This window comes from Triturus cristatus, chromosome 3_2, assembly GCF_964204655.1.
Source record: "Triturus cristatus chromosome 3_2, aTriCri1.1, whole genome shotgun sequence".
NCBI classification, from domain to species: Eukaryota; Metazoa; Chordata; class Amphibia; order Caudata; family Salamandridae; genus Triturus; species Triturus cristatus.
Genome location: NC_140584.1, coordinates 321067866 through 321084817, shown reverse-complemented (window position 1 = coordinate 321084817; position 16952 = coordinate 321067866). Strand labels below are relative to the sequence as shown.

Genomic DNA, 16952 nt, shown 5'->3' with positions numbered 1-16952 from the left:
AAACACAGATGGTGAGAGAGGGAGCTGGCAAGCCCCGACCAGAGTGGCAGGGACCACGGAACTCCAGAAGTATATTAAAAAGAAATTACCTCAAGAAGTAGGGGGGGGGGGACAGAGCAGGGATACGGACTACCACCAGAAAGCTGTAGTTGGTCCATGCTCACAGAACAGCAGGACTTTAAAGAGAAACCAAAAGCAGGAGACACTGACCAATCTAAAGCACCTAAATCAAATCAACTCAACCAACAGTAAGCAACGGGAGGGCTTTAAGACATTTTTAAGTCGGTTTGTGGTTTACATGAGATCTTGTAGCAACAGCAAATGTGTGCTGTCAGGAAGCAAGACCTAAAAAACGGCCCAAACACTAACCTGTCAGACCAGCAAGTCTGGCACCACCAGATTATCCAATGAGCCAGTCCGATCCTGGTGGCTATATTTTGTGTCTCCTTCTCATGAAGATGGCTTCCAAAGGGACAGAAAACGTGGAAGTATCCAACTTATTAATAACAGATGCAGCATCTACAGTGCATTCCCCTCATGCACAATGAAGGGAGCGCACCGATTGCAGCTTTACAACTTTCCCTTACCCCCACAAACCAATAATGGGTAAAGTAAAGTGAGGTAACAACTATAGAAGCAACCATGCAGTCATTTCTCACAGACAAAAATGGGTGGTAGCAGCTCTAGACGTGCTGTCTGAAACACAAAAAGCACATGCGGTTGACAACTGTTCACCATATCTTGATAAAATGGTGTAGAAAAATGCATACTTTGAGTTGGTGTTAAGCATAGTTGAGGCAAACTTCCACCAAGTCTCACATTACTCACCTCATGGGCACATATATCACTTTAAATATTGCTTGTATTGCTTACCTACAACTTCCCCGATCATGAACAGGAGACAGACTGCTGATGCCACATAGAGCTTCCTGCGGGAACGCTCTCTCTCCGAGTCAATGCCATTCCCGCCAGACCAGTTGGAGTGGCAGTGATTGCTCCCTTGAAATCCCAGCTCGATCGCACTTGGGTCTGACACATAGGTGAACGTCTGGCTGTTGAACTCCTTTCCTGGCATTCCTGAGTAGGAACTGGGACAAGGTACATGAATGACTAGGATTGAAAACACCACAAACAGCAGACAGCACACACAAACACCAAGACATCATGGGACAAGACAAACCACAGACAGAGGTGAGAAAGCAAGACATGATTGAAACTGAAGCCAGACAGCATAACACTAAAAGAATGGGTGCAAAAAGCATAGAAGACTAGAGAAAGGTTAACATCAACAGAGTGAGAGCATCCAAAATTGGAGACACTACAAGATAGGAAAGCAATGAAGAGCAGAGAGGTGTGTATAGGAAGAGAATGAAAGGCATCACAGAGCAATCAACAAATGAGGGGTAATAAAATCTGGAGAGAGGCAATAAAGTAAAAGAACGAGTAACGCAGAGCGATGAGAGAGAAGTAAAAAAAACAGCGTGGAAAGAGAGGAGGGAAACAGGTGATCAAAGATCGGAGAGAAGAGCAGAAAACAGACCATGAACTGAATCGCAGAAATGAAAAAGCTTAGAGGTAAAGGTGTTAAGTAAACCAAAGGCAAGCATAAAAGACTATAAACAAGCACAAATAAGGAAAATTAGGTGCACTGAGGAAAAGCGAAAAGAAAAGGCAGAGAATGAGAAATATGAAAGAAAGGTATCAAGCAGCATCCAAGCTCCAGCAGGGCAGAAGGAAAAGAAGAGTTGAAGATCAAGAGGAGACAGAATTAGAACAGGGCAAGGGCTATGAAATACTAGAGGAAGAGAAAGAATTGAATGCTGAGCAAGAAGAGTAAAGACAAAAGGGCGTAGTGCAAACCAGTGGTCTTTCAAACATAGGGCGTCAGGTACTGGCCAGGAGAAGCGTTTAATGTGTCCCTGAGGAACACACATCAAACTCAATTATGAAAAACAGAGCTACGACTGTTGTGAAAGAAAACTATAATTGGCTAATAGTAAGGAGTTTTGTGAGGTATTCTTAAGCTCATTAGCACTGGAGGTAGCGGTGAGGTAGCGGTGAGGCAGGGTTCGGTGCTGCAGCACCACCAAAATAACCATGCTGGAGTTGAGAAGGTAAATGATCAATAAACAGGATTTTGTTCATCTTGCCATATATCCTGTGCTTCAGAAACAGAGGTTAAATACTAGGCTATGTCTTCTGACGAATTGCTGCTTATTTTTTTTTAACATGCAGACTGGTGTTATTAGTCGTTTCCTCTTTTAATACAAAGCCAGATGATTTTGCAAAGTTAACGATTTAACAAGCTTGTGTGGATGTTGTAAAACACAGCACAATTTAAATGCATGCAAATTAACTGCTCAAATATTTCAGAATTAAGCACTTTTTTGGTAAATCTGAAGTATGATGGAAACAAAGATTTTAATGGGATCAAAAATGTAAGAAAGGGCCCTTTTTATATGGTCAGCCCCCCCCCCACACACACACTTGTTTGATCCAATGCAGATGGTTATGACCCTGTATGTGCGCTGGAGCATGCTGCCCATGCCCCAGTGCCAGTGCTCTCTCTAAAACTGATACATGTGAATTGTTTACCCCAGTTGGCAAGCACTATACCCTCTTATGCATCCCTGGTAAATGGCACCAGTGGTACCCAGGACACAGGAGCTAAAAGGATCACCAGGGCCGGAAGCAAGGTTTGTTTAACCCCGAGTAACCCAGGTAAACAGATGGCAGCAGTCCTGCAAGTTGCAGACTGCATGAGAAGTGCAAACTGCTTGAACTTGACTTTGCCCTCACCAGGCGTGACAAGGTCAAAGCACTATTTTTAATATATGCCAGTCATTCCTAAGGAAGGCCTAATGAGCCCAAGAGGCAGGGTGCATTATATTAAAGGTGTGGACTTATATGTGCAACCTTATGTGTCCCTATGGTAGCCTCTTTCCATTAAGGGATACAATAAGTGATCAGTAGGCAAAAGGATAACATGGTCTGGCACCCAGGCACCCCAGAGAATGCCTGCTTCATTATGGTAACACTGAAATAGGTCATGGTTGGTATCAAACAACTTGCCTCATCACCCCTGACATGATCCCAAAGTCAGAGTCAATGAAGCATGCACCCAGGTGGCTACATTAGGGATTGCCCACCTCGTTGCCTCAGCCTCCTGTGCTCTGGCTGACAGCTCAGAGGTGCTGCCACCAGGATAGGAATCTGACCCCTGCCAGAAGTGTGACCACTTCCAGGAGTCCGAAACAAAGGCCTGGACGGGACGTAGGTGACCCCTCCCTCCCGCACAGGATGGCTAGTGAATTGGCACATCAAGGAGGTGAGCTTCAAAGTTTACACTGCCTCTGAAATGCAACCAGGCTGCCTCCCAAAGGAATAAAACAGCCCTCTTCTGCCCCCATTCACATTTGCACCCGGGCAGAAGGGGTAGTCAGGAGGTGAACACCCCTCAGAAGGCTAGCCAAACACCTAGAGTGGGCTACCTAATCTGTGCCGCCAAAGAAGGATTCTGCCATTTTTGAAAGAGCAAAAAAGGACAAAGAGGGGACCCGAGTCTGACACTACAGGACCTGCACAAAGCAAAGGCATGATGTATTGGCACCTGTGACAACCATTGCAATACTACAGGACTGACTCTTCCTGGACGAAAAACCAGTTCCTTCAGACAGAGCGACCCCTTTGAGCGCCAAATGCAACTCCAGACTCCCTGGGACTAGTCGCACTAGTCCCCTGAAGTCCACAGAATAAAAAAACATCCCGGAAACAAAGAATGACTGCCCATCGTGCCCTCCGTGTGATCGCCCAATAGCAGATGATCCAGTGCATTGTGGGAGATGCAGTCCTGACCTTCAGCAAGTTTCAGGTGTCTACCATTTTCCCCCAGACATTGAAACAACTTCTCACTAATCTTATTGCTGTCAAGGCTTGTTGGTGGCCAGTCCGGCTACCACTACCTTCAGTCATCGCCGCAACACAAGGGAACTCCATAGCACATTCAAGTGACCACCTCAGTGGCCCTTTTGTTGACTTTTTGCATCAGTGTCCCCACCAGCTGTAAAACTATATCCTCTGTGGCTCCTGCTTTAGCACCAGGGGCAGCCAGAGAAACTCTGCACCCCGGGCCCTAAAAGCCAAGTAAAATTCAACTAACTGTCATGGCAGAGTCCTGGGACCCTTATCACCTGAACCTCCAGTAGGTTCCACTCAACTCGACCTGCAAGTGACCGATTGTCCTTAGTACTTTTTACCATTGACCGCTCTGTTAGAGTTCAGCAGTATTGAATTGCATAGATTTATTTTTCCTTCTAAAATCCATAAATCTAGTTATACTAATCTGATTGTCTTGATGTTGGTGTCTAAATAATTTTTCAAAACTGCTTTATTTCTCTGGAGTACTGTCAATTACTTCTTGTGCACGTTAGTACTATGAAACGCTTAACACATGTTCCTCTAATAAAGCCTAGCTGCTCTTTGACACTACCGGGAATGAGCCAAGGATTTTATATTGTGAATCCAAGAACCATCGTTGGGGTATTATGATTATTACACAATGAACTTAACCAGCCTCAATTCCTAATACTCCACTTTCCTATAAAAACAAATCAAAACACTTTACTTGGTGATGCACAGATGATATATATTCACAAATTCAATATCCGCACATTATCATTTTTGCGCAATATAGTTCTCAGCAAAACTAAATGCCTGTGGAAATTTAGTGACGAATGCTATAGAAAATGTAGTACCATGCACTGCTTTAATAATGCATTTACTAAAACGTACTCTAAAATGCACCACCCGCTACATACTACACTTTGACCACTTTCCTACTGAATACTTTTGGCACACTTGTTCTTTGTGTGACACTTGGACTTTACACAATTCCTATGATTTCAGTAATGCAACATTGATGGAAGTTCCTCCTCCCCCCACCCCTCCCCTGCACACACACACAAACTTGTTCCAGTACCACTTTCGGAGTTAGGATTTGGTTTCTAAGAGGGAGGCTTCCAAGTAACTCCCAACATTTCACCCCGATTTCTGAGAAAGATTAACACAATAATCATAATTTTATAGTGAGTGTCATTACTGTGCTGGCAGTCATGTGTTTGAGAATGCTTTTCAAACATTACTTAAATATTTGAATTGTTAAATGTACCAAGAGGTACTGAGTGGACCCTTGTCCTGTGCAACACATTACACGCATTCTATTTTGGGAATTGTAATTTCACCTTTAACTTCGTAAAGAGGTTCTCAAAAATCCAGGACTGGCTAAATGAATCTCACATGGCCAACTGGTAACTAGGTATGACAATGTGGCAAAATAAAGGGTAAGAATGGAAAATATTGTAGTTAACATTTCTTTGACACCATGACAGTCTCTTACTCATTGTGGCTCCTCGGTTACTTTTATCTTTCAATCGTTTCTTTGTGAAATTGAAATTTATTGTAAGAGAAAAAATTGCTTTGGACCGTTCGTTTAATACGATCCTCAACCTCACATCAATCTTGAATTGTTTGGATGGCCTGGTAATTTTTATTTAGCATATATTTAGTGTGATACACTAAAAAGCCCCCCGTAAATCATTTTTGGCTACATGTGGTTAGAAGGTGTTCATTCAAACGTGCCTAAAATTCTTTAGCTTTTTTGCAGTGCTGAACATTTTATAGAATAAATATGAGAAAATAGGTTTTCTTCTCGAGGGCCCAATGATATACTTTACATTGAAGGGGAGCAGCATTATTGCTCTAAAGCATTGGAGATCAGAAGTAGAAAGAAAAACAAGATCCATTCGAAATTGGTGGTGAGAAGAATAAGGAAAACCAAGGGCCAGAGTGCTAGGGAAAAATAAACAATCATGAACATCCAATAGGAGAAACAAGGGATACGGGAACACACCGAGTGGGGAGCATCCAAGGGCAGAGCGAGAAGAAGAGGCGCAGAACTTCTGGCCAAACATGCATGCACAAAGGCCAGAGGCAAGTATAGAGGAAAATATTGAAATGCATAAAAGTCCAGAGATTGGTGGAGGCAATCATGACCATGACAATGTGTTTTTAGAACCAGAGAGATGAGATGTTGTAGTGGAGACAGGGTTTTGCCTGCACACATTGCTATGTTAGCATAAGCGTTTTAGATGTTAACGCCATCTTGCCACTTTGCTGCTTTTGCACACAACACTACAGGTAGCTGTTGTAAGTAAAACTGCTTGCTTGCTTTTCTTCACATGAGAACTGTCTGTTTTACACATCCCTAGACGTGCACCGCGACCTTAGTCTGAACACTGTGTGCAGAAGCCGTCCAGGTCAAATAATGTATGATGTTGAATTCAGGTTGATTGGGCCACGCTCTAGACAAAACAAGCACACAGCTGCAAATATCTAAAACTCGGGTGCCTTTAATATTGCATTGCATGAATGATTCAGACACACTTGGAGAAAACCTTTCCAGACACAGAGAGCAGTGCTGATCCTGTGATGTGATTCACCTAAGCTGGTCTTTGAGGTATGGGGTTCCCCGTTCAAACCTAGAGACCTTCTATTATATAAAACTAGCTTTTTAGCCGGGGAGGGTGGTACACAAGGTATTATAGGACCAGTTTCCACTAATATTATAATATGATTTCTCCCTTTGTTTTGTATGGAATTGTAACAATGCTGATTGTTTTATTTTTAATCATTTGTTTGCTTTTGTTAGCCAAAGTACTGCACCTAAAAGCACGTAGTTAAAAATAAACATTTTAAACTTTGCCGTGTCTCGGATTATTCACGTTGAGAACGGATAAGAATAACAACAAAAAAGTGTTCCACCATTCCTGAGTGTATTCTAAGTCTCTTGTTCTGGGTTCGCTAATCATTGGTAGCTTCGATCTGATACGGAGAACAAATGAGACACTGATGCTAGGTCGGATAGGGGTTCTAGGTACTGAGGTGAGTTTTTTGGTACACCACAATTCACTGAGGTCCTGGTTTCCTGCACATAGTTCTGTGCATGAACAGAATCCTCACAACATGGTGCACCCAACGTTTTGGTCTTATGATTGAAACGCCTTAGTAGTGCTTATATTGGTCCACAACACCCTCACTCTTGTTTCCAGTTAACAGGAGTGACGGTTTTAACATATACACACATTTGACTTGAAGGTTCACTCAAACTTGACAATGAAAAAGGTTTCATATTGAATTACTGACCCTTTTTGTGCCAAGATTTGAAATAGATTGTTTTTCTTCTCTGCATCCTTATGGCTGAAGTTGCTATTGCAGCGCATAGTCGCGCGCCTCTCCGGCGTCATTTGATGCAGTTCGGAGGGCCAGACGATGGGATGTCTATTATCTATTGTAGTGAGTGCCGATGCATCGTTCCCCTATGAGCTTTTTTACTCTTTGGTTACTTTTCCGGGCGTGAATGCGGATGATAAGACGTTCCACTCCTATGGCAGTCCCCGCAAATTATATGCCATATAGGATGCAGGAAATTCCAATTTCTGCTTGGCAGCATCGTATTTGGTTCAATGGTGCCCTCCCCCACACCGTGACTCCGGTTCGGTTAGGTCCCTTGTCCATTCCTGGGGCCACTTAGCCAGTCTTGGCCAGGTTCACACCTCATCCACGTTATTTGCTAGCCCTGATTGATGACTTGCGTCAACTACATACCACCTTGATTGCTGTGCATAGGGCTTTAGTACAATAAGTCTCTCGCAATGTCCAGGTGGGGCCGCCTGGGGTTGCGACGCAACCAGCTAGACCGGCCGGGATTACCATTAGTCCCGTCATGGTTAATTAGGTGATTGGCAAGCGCCCCCAGAATAAGGATGATATGCCTGATTGGCTTGCTGAGAAATTTGACCAGCTGGAAGTGGCATTTCCCAGTTCTATTCCTGTGGAAAAACACAGGATTCTTACGATTAGTTTGCAGAAAGACCTAGTCCCTGAGGTGACAGATTGCGAGAATTGGGGTAAAGTATTTGCAGCAGTCTATGCAAAGTGCTTTGGCACCCAGACTATGACCGTGTTGCCCTCCGTGATAAAGCGTGTTCAGGATGAGCACGGTCCGGAGGCGGCGGTCGAGTTGGGAATGAGGCTTGTCGGCGTGTTCGATGTAGTTGCTGATCTCATCCTTGCTAATGTCAAGGGAGATGCAATTAACCTTCAAGTGTCGAATACACTGCGCCTCGTCGATGACGTCGAAAAACCCTGGCAGTTTCCAAAAATTATTGCGGAGGCTTATAAAAGACCATTTGCTGCAATAGTTTGGGTGTTAAGCCTTTTGCTAAAATAGCGCAACCGCAAACTCAGATGGTTAAGTCTACTAAAGACGACCGTCCAGCTTTTCCCAAACAAAATTGGAAAACTAAGAAACAGGTGAAGCAACAACAGAAACAGGTGTCTCTTCCCGCGTCACCAATACCAGTGACTACTGAACGCACATATGAATTGCGCGATCGCACAATAATTAGGTCTCCTGGTATGTTTCAGGTTCCTGATCAACGTTCTCCTTGTTCTTTACATGAAACATCAGTCTCACAAGCCGGTGGAGGGGAATGTGGCAGAGGTCGGGGTGCCCCACAAGGACGTGAGCAGCCCCGCCCCGGCTCATGGTAAAGGCAAGCAGGATGACTTTGCACGTCAACGACCTCAGTTTCAGAAAAAGAAAGTTGCTGCACTAACAGCGAGGTATGCTACAGATAGTGAGAATACAGCTTCGGAACCTTACATGGGCACCAACGCTGCTAGACAGCACAGCGGAAGTTACAATAGTGCGGCAAGCACTGCGTCCATATCTGAAGGCGACAGCAACTGACACGTTTATTACTGTAGAAACTGCTGTTACTAGAGTGGCTCCCCCAGACAGACTATATGACAGTCCTTTTAATTGAAGGTGACATACAACGTACCATAAAAGGGAAATCTACATATGACATTTTGCTAGCTGAGGCGGACTGGCCCCCAGCTTTCGTTTTGGCCGCTCCCAGAGGGAAGGAAGTGAAGGAGCAAGCTCAGAACTTTGCAGAACAGTGGGCACAAGTGCTTGCTCCGACTTTGTACCGTACTCCGGTTGGGTGGGATAAATTATCACCAAGCCATGAGATTCCATTACGGTCTATGCCACACCCACATACCCAATATCCCATTATGGTCTATGTCACAGCCACAATATCCCATGCGCCGAGAAGCTAGATCTCACCTCGCGGAAATCATTGAACAATTGGAATATCAAGGTGTAATTGAAACATGTGTCACAAATGAATAATCCTCTTTTCACTGTAACCAAACCTGATGGGTCATACCTCCTAGTTTTGGATTATCTGCATTTGAACTCCTTGTCGAACGTGCGCAGTACAAAACACCCACAGTTCTGCCCTCATTGATAGTCTCGTGAGAAAAAAGTTTAAAACCACACTTGACATCTCCAATGGCTTTTATAGCCATAACATGTCCTCTATTAGTAGTCAATGGACAGCCTACTTCTGGCGGCAAACAAAATCAGTTTAAAAGATTAGCCATGGGCTACAAAATCCGCTCATGAAGATATGGCTTCATCCCATGCAAGCGTCTCTGCGACTGTCACTATCTTTAAACAACGTTACTGGTGGTGCAGATTGTACAAACAGACTCGCGATTATGTCCTTACTTGTGACATTTGCCAGCAGATAAAACCTTCAACTGCTGCGCATCCTCCTCAAACACAGTTGTACATATCTAATAAACTACTTGGGTGTGATTATTTGGATAACTGCAGTCCTTTCTCCTCAGATACCGCGTATAAGTACATCTTAGTTGCAGTGGATTCGTGCACACGTTTTCTATGGATCTGGCCACAAAGGAGTGCTGATGCTCGAACTGTCATCAGGGATTTGCGTGTCTTTGTGGGAATTTTTGCATGTGGTACCCTCCATTCGGACCAGGGTCCAGCGTTTGCCTCTAAGGCGTACAAGGATGCCATGAGATCCTTGGGAGTCCAAGTCAAATTTTCGTCTCCGTATAGGCCTGAGGGCAATTCTGTTGTGGAGCGAATGAACCGTGACTTAATGCAATCCTTGACAGCTAGGGTTTTAGGTACTGGCAGGAACTGGTTGGCCCATTTGTATAGCATTAAACGTGCACTTAATTATCTCCCTAGAAGGTCTCTGGGTGGGCAGGCCCCATACGAAATGCTCTTTGCCATAAAAAGGTTTTTCCCGGACCTTGATGGTCTAGACATGGCGGCGTCGGCCGCACCCTTTGACGTAGAGGATCATTCTGCTGTGTTACAGAATCTACAAGAGGCTCGAGACAGTCTTGTAAAGGAACACTTGCCCTCCACAACTGATGCTGCACTTCAGATTGCGGTAGTTGGCTGGCTACCTCGAGTTGGTGACCTGGTCCATGAGAAGGTGGAGAACAAGGAGTAGTTCAACCCCACTTATCGTGCACCTGTTCCAGTGCTTGGCATGCAGGGTACAAGAACAGTCATTTTACCTCCATTTCCTGGTCGCAAAGATAACAGGTACATCTCCATTGACGTCGAACTACAACGAGTGGCTGATTCTTCTTAGTATGACTCCAGCGGTCTCTTGTCCAGCAATGCTGAGAAATTCTGCTTTGGCAAATACCAACAGGCCTGATATTGCCATCGAGATGCATACAGTTGCTAATCCTTTGACTCCACCGGCTGGTGGTCCCCATGAAGATACTGAATATACTTATCCAACAGACGTGTCATTGTCCGGTGTGCAATCAAGTGCAGTTGACCAGTCACGTTATTCATTTGACACTAACTCTACAACATCGAGTGCCCCATCAAAAATTTCAATTTTTGCTGTTTGGTTTAAAAGACATTTTTTTAATTCCCCCTTGGACTTGCATTTGGCTGGTGCTCATATCTATTTTTTTGTTCATGTCCATTGGATTTGTGGTGGTCTTTTTTCGTCTAGTGAATTGACATTATCTGACCGAAAGATCTGCAATTAGATTAATTGATGGTACTTTGGCACCCCATTCCTCATCACACGTCATGAAGAGGGACCAGACTTTTGTTAATATCACTGCCTGGCCTGTGTTAGATGGGATTGTATGGGATGTTGTAAAATTTCAAATTCATGGCCCCACAGAGGTGATTAATGTCCCCAATGTACTTCGTGTTTCTATGGGGGATGTTGGGAAAACATACGCTCTGATGATTGGATGTCCAAGCCGTAGAGGCTCTTTTTTTCTGATTTGAAATATTATGCTGCTTTTAATGCTGAAGATTTGTATTTAGACTCAGCAAATTATGGAGAGTTGTTTTGCTACCAACACCATCGCAATCATTTCCTGCATAAAGCGAATACATTTCGGAATATCGTTAATTATACACAATGGGAACATTGTCCAGCTCCCATTGAAGGGAGTTCCAAAACTTTAGTGAAGAATTTTACATATTTTACTGATTTCAGTGTATCTAAACCTGAAGCATTTTTTATTTTAAAATATCTGCTGAGTCAGCTTCCAAAGTTGGCCGTCACATTCTAAATTATTGTATTCGAAGTCCTTTATGGATGAATTAGCTATAGGGGGCTATGAGCTGTAGAAAAATACCATTGATCTTAAATCTGTTTGGGGTTGTAAAACCTTGCAGGTGCAACGCTCTGAGGCTTTGCATCGTGCATGCCTTATCCCGAACCATATTTTATTTTTGAATACTACTATTTTTCAGACCACATGCTTTGGATTGGCTACTTCTAAAAAGATGAATGCCCCTACTATTCCTGATCTGGGTGCTTAGATATCGCCATGGATGACTGTCACCGATTACAAATACATACTTTAATATTTCCGGCTTAGATCCCCAAGGATGGTTGATATGGCAAAAAACTTCAGACTTGTGTCAACATCGTTTTATGGGGCTGAAATTAGGCTACTTGCAGGTTAGGGTTGACCCCATTCTGTTACTACCTGTTCAGTAGGAAAATTATGTCAAAACTGGCTTAAACATCCCACCTTGGCGTTAGTTAAACTTCATTTATCCAAATTAACTGACGATGTAGATTTGAATGATTTTGTTAAGGGCCCTGTGGGTGGCAGGTCCAAAAGATGGGTGTATGCTATTTACACCAAAGTTTGGAAATTATCCCAAATTGAAGCTGCTTCTAGATTAAGAGCTGTTGATAAAGCAAATTTGGAAAAGTGCTTGCTGTCATTGATAATAGCATTAACACTTTCTTCCAGAATTTACACTTTAGATGATATTGTTTCATCTGTTGTGGATATTGTGCAGGATGACATGTGTGTCTTGTATCATGGTCAAAATCAATTGCGTTCTATAATGCAGTTTGCATGGACTTTACAAACGTTGAAAGCTGGGAAAGTTCCCTGGGACTACATGAATACATCCTAGTTATTCCTACCATTTAATCTGACTGATAAACAACAGTTCCTGTCCATGAAAGATGCGACATTCACTATTGCATATTGAAAAGTTGGAACCTTTACCATTCTCTGTGGCCGAATCGAACTCCGCTGTGTGGCTTATCCATGGGTTAATCACACTACCTTTTCCATTGTTTAAGTTCACTTCATGTATGAAACACTATGCCTTAGGCAGATATGAACCACTAGGTACCACGAAGTTTGGTCGCTCCCATTTACATACAGGTGCATGAGAGAGGGTAAAGAGGTATATTTAAAAGGAGAGGATTGCACTACCACACCTGATCACTCAGTAGTTTGTAGAACATCCAATTGCATGGCGCTTGCAATGTTCACGCCCCAAATTTAGCTTGCATTTTGAAGGGAAATCCTGTGCCAGCAATTACGCCAACTTTCACGTTATTAGCCAACGGTAGCGATTTGCTTTTAAATAATGAGGCGTGTTGCGGGATGCTAGCAGGGATTCTGTACATTGTAACTGTCTCCCAACGAGTAGTCTGTTGTAAGAATGTGCTTTTTTCCACCCCCGCATGGGAGACTATGTATCTAGCTGTGCTTCCATACCAACCTTGAAAGCAGAGTTCAACAAGATGAGCAGAATAAGGGCTCCATGGTCTCAAAAAGAAGTCGCCCTAACTGCCTTGCGTGACACATTTGTCCTTCACGAAGGTAACAGCCGCACCGAGGTGCAGGCTCTTTTAAATACTGATCTCCCACTTCATTTCGATGCTCTGATTCACACCACATTCAATGCCTCATCAACAACTGGCTTGACACATTTTTTCAAAGCTGTGGGCTCCAGCCTTGTGACCTCGTTCCAAACAATATTTGGTGTGATACCGGCATGGTTTCATTCTATTTTTTCAATCATCTTCGGCGGGCTTCCGTTAATCCTCGACTTGACAGCTGGTGTTCATTTGTTTGCTCCGCAATGGCTGCACGGTCTATGCCACACGACAGCCTGCTCCAACTTGGCGACCGGATGCTTGAATACTATGGAACACTACCTCTGGCCACTCTAAGCATAGCCTATGGATTATCCTTCCGGTTCTCATACTTTACTTGCGTGCAACATGTTTTCCATTGCCTAGAGTGTTCATTTGAATGGGCTCTGGATTTGTGCCTGTCGAACACGGAGTCTCCTGCCCCGGATTATGATTGACTGATGAGTCCCTTAGTGGCTCATGAGTTAGACTGTTCTGGTATCGGGATTATGGCCTGTGCGGCTACGCATGGAATCCTAGGGAATTGGGATATATGTGCAGCAGCCCATGACTTCCTGGCATGAAGTTATCTCGAAGAACACGCAAGTTGTCCTCTGATAGTGCTAGAGGCTCCGGTTATCAATTAGATTGGATGGCTGAATCATTTACTGAAGATTACAATAACTTCCTCTTGGAGGCTGTTGCGACGTACTGTGCCTATACATTGATGGATTAAATTGGCAGTTGTCCATCTTACGCACGTACAAACTAATTTTTTCCTTTTTTTCCTTTTTACACCTGACGGGGCTGTGCATCGCCCCCAAGTGATGTTTTTATTTTTTTACTTTTTCCTAACGAACTTTCACTGCCAATTATACGGATTGACAATATGTGAACTTGGTTCTGTCTCACTCGAACTTGAACTCTGCGTTCCTCTATTACTTCCCTATTTTGTTCGTGGTCCGATTAAGGGAGGGTGTAGTGGAGACAGGGTTTTGCCTGCACACATTGCTATGTTAGCATAAGCATTTTCGAGGTGAACGCCATCTTGCCACTTTTGCACACGACACTACAGGTAGCTGTTATTAGAAGTAAAACAGCTTGCTTGCTTTTTCTTCACATGAGAACAGTCTGTTTTTTCACATCCCTAGACGTGCACCGTGACCTTAGTCTGAACACTATGTGCATAAGCCATGAAGGTCAAATAACAATGTATGCTGTTGAATTCAGGTTGATCGGCCCACGCTCTAGACACAACAAGCACACAGCTGTAAATATCTGAAACTCGGGTGCCTTTAATATTGCATTGCATGCATGATTCAGACACACTTGGAGCAAACCTTTCCATACACAGAGAGCACTGCTGATCCTGTGATGTGTTTCACCTAATCTGATCTTTGAGGTATGGGGTTCCCCATTCAAACCTAGAGACCTTCCATTATTATATAAAACTAGCTTATTAGCCAGGGGAGGGTGGTACACAAGGTATGTTAGTGGACGAGAGCCACTGCTCCTTCAGTGGCCCCTTGGTCTCCAGTTCTCACACTCCATTTGTTTTTAGTCTGTTTACAGGGGTTTGACCAGAAGAGCATCCTTCATTTTTCTAGAAGAAGGCCAAGTTCCAGGCGACCACTTTGTTGCCTTTTTTAGTCGGTACCATTGTGCCTAGTCTTCTTGACACCTTCCATCACTCTAATTCAAATGGCATCCGGAACTTTGACCAGCTCAATGTCACCCACTCTGATAGAAGAGGGTTTTGATGCTCGCTTTGATCTGTAACGGCATTTTTTGTTTGCAGTCGTTGCAGTACTCCAGTCTTCTAGATTTCCCTGGGCGCCCACATGGGGTGGTGGGAAATGCATTCACGAATGGTTTACCCAATGCAGACGTGGCTGGGAGCAACACCAGTGGTGATGTGGGGCATCTGCTGGTTTTCCTGCAAACAGTAGATAACCCTCTCAAGAGGTTGATCCTAGCAGAGCAATCCTGAGCACTTTATTCATGGTGCTCATAAATCTTTCAACCTCCCGGTTTACTTGGCACCAGCGAGGGTTAATTCTGTTTACCTGCAATCCTGGCCCATAACTCAGCTACTTCATGTCCCTGGAAGGGAGGACCATTGTCCGGTCACAATCCTGTGAGCATCTAGGACTTTCTTCAGATTTGCGATCAGTTCACTGGACGCAGTGGGGGCCAGGAGCTCTTCCTCAGGATATTTTGAACAATCATCTATTAGGACCATCATACGCCGTCCATCTGGCAGGCTGCCAAAATCTAGGCTGATGTGCTTCCACGTGCCATCGGGTCCTCTTTCAGTGATAAATGGAGATGTAGGGTCAGATTGTCCTGTGGACTGACCAGGAAAGTAGTGGCGTACAGCTGCTTCCAACAGGTTGTCTAGTCTGGAAAACCAGACTTTTTGGCATAGTTGGTTTTTGGTCTGGACCATGCCCTGGAGGCTGGCATGAGCCAACTGTATTGCTTCCGCAATTAGACTTTCTGGGAGGACTATGCACTCATAGAAGGCATCCTTCTCTTTGGGCTGCTAGTACATATCCAATGCCGCCAATGTCTGACAGTGGGTGTCCTTCGGTCCCAGAGGGACATGAAGGTGTGCAATTGGCCGTAGTTACCCGCTGCCAGCACCTACTGTAGGAATTCATCTTGCTGGGTCACAGCTACAATGATTCTTAGTGTGTAAGCTTAGGCCGCGGTCTCAGCAATATTTATTGCATGTATTCTTCAGTTTCTTGCGCTTCAGCTCTGGGATGCGGAGACAGGTAATGGGCCGGGTTGTGTGTCCAAGGCTTCTACTTCATCTTAACGGATTATTCCTGCAGCAGGAGGACCCGCTTCTCTATGCTCTGTGGCAGTTTTGAGGCATACCCTTGAAACAGGGGTCCATGTGGTTTGTGGTCAGTCTGTACCATGAAGGGGTGCCATAGAGGAGAAATGACAACACCCTCAGTGCATCGGGATGGCTTTGCACTTGATCTGGGACTATCACTGGGTGACAATGCTGTACTAGCTTAGGCTACGGCACCCATTCTCCACACTTTGGTGTTAGCAAAGCTCCTAATCTTGTGGGGATGGAATCCACTGATAAAGTGCATTTGTGAGGGTGGAGTATTCTAAGATTGTTTCTGCAGAGACAACATCTTTTATCCTTTGGAAAGCTTCTTCATGCTGGGTATCCTAGACCCATGCAGGCTGACTTTTTGCGAGTTTATGGAGTGGTTGAGTGAGCATGGTCAGATCCTTGAAGAAGCAGCCACAGTAATTGGCCATGCCTAGGAAGCTGTGAACTTCCGAAACACAGGATGGGGCAGAGGCGGTCTTTTTTCTGAGTTGGGGGGGGGGGGGGCTACCCCTTCTGCTGAGAAATCGTATCCATAGAATCTTATGTTGGTCTTTAAAAATTCTCATTTGTTACAGTGGAGAGTTAACCCATGATCTCTGAGCAGGCGTAGGACACCTTTGAGCCAATCATTGTATTCTTCGACTGACTTGGTGAACATGAGGATGTCATTGCTGACTTAGATGACTCCTGTGAGGTCGGCTAGCAATTCTTGCACCACATTTTGGAACATTTCGGTGACACTGGATAATCCTAACTTTGACCTCTCGTACAGCTGAAGGCCCAAATGAGTCGAAAATGTTGTGATGTATATAAACGTCGGGTGCCTAAGGATTTGGCGATAGCCAGAAAGGAGGTCCATATTTAAAAAAGTCAGCCAGGTTTACTCAGTTCACCGACAATTTCATCAACTGTAGGTGTAAAGTGTTGTTAACGTTTGATAGCAACATTTAGTAGTCTTCTGTCTACACAGTGTCACTTCCCATTGTTCCTTG

The 16952-nt window shown here is 44.2% G+C and overlaps 1 protein-coding gene across 1 annotated transcript in view; it reads right to left on the bottom strand.

Moving 5' to 3' along the window:
- SLC30A2 (solute carrier family 30 member 2) overlaps positions 1-16952 on the bottom strand; it is a 162243-nt gene that overhangs the window by 99112 nt on the left and 46179 nt on the right. The window contains exon 2 of the mRNA XM_085647785.1: positions 874-1088. Within this exon, the coding sequence (XP_085503911.1) occupies positions 874-1088 (215 nt within the window). The remainder of the gene's footprint in view (positions 1-873; positions 1089-16952) is intronic.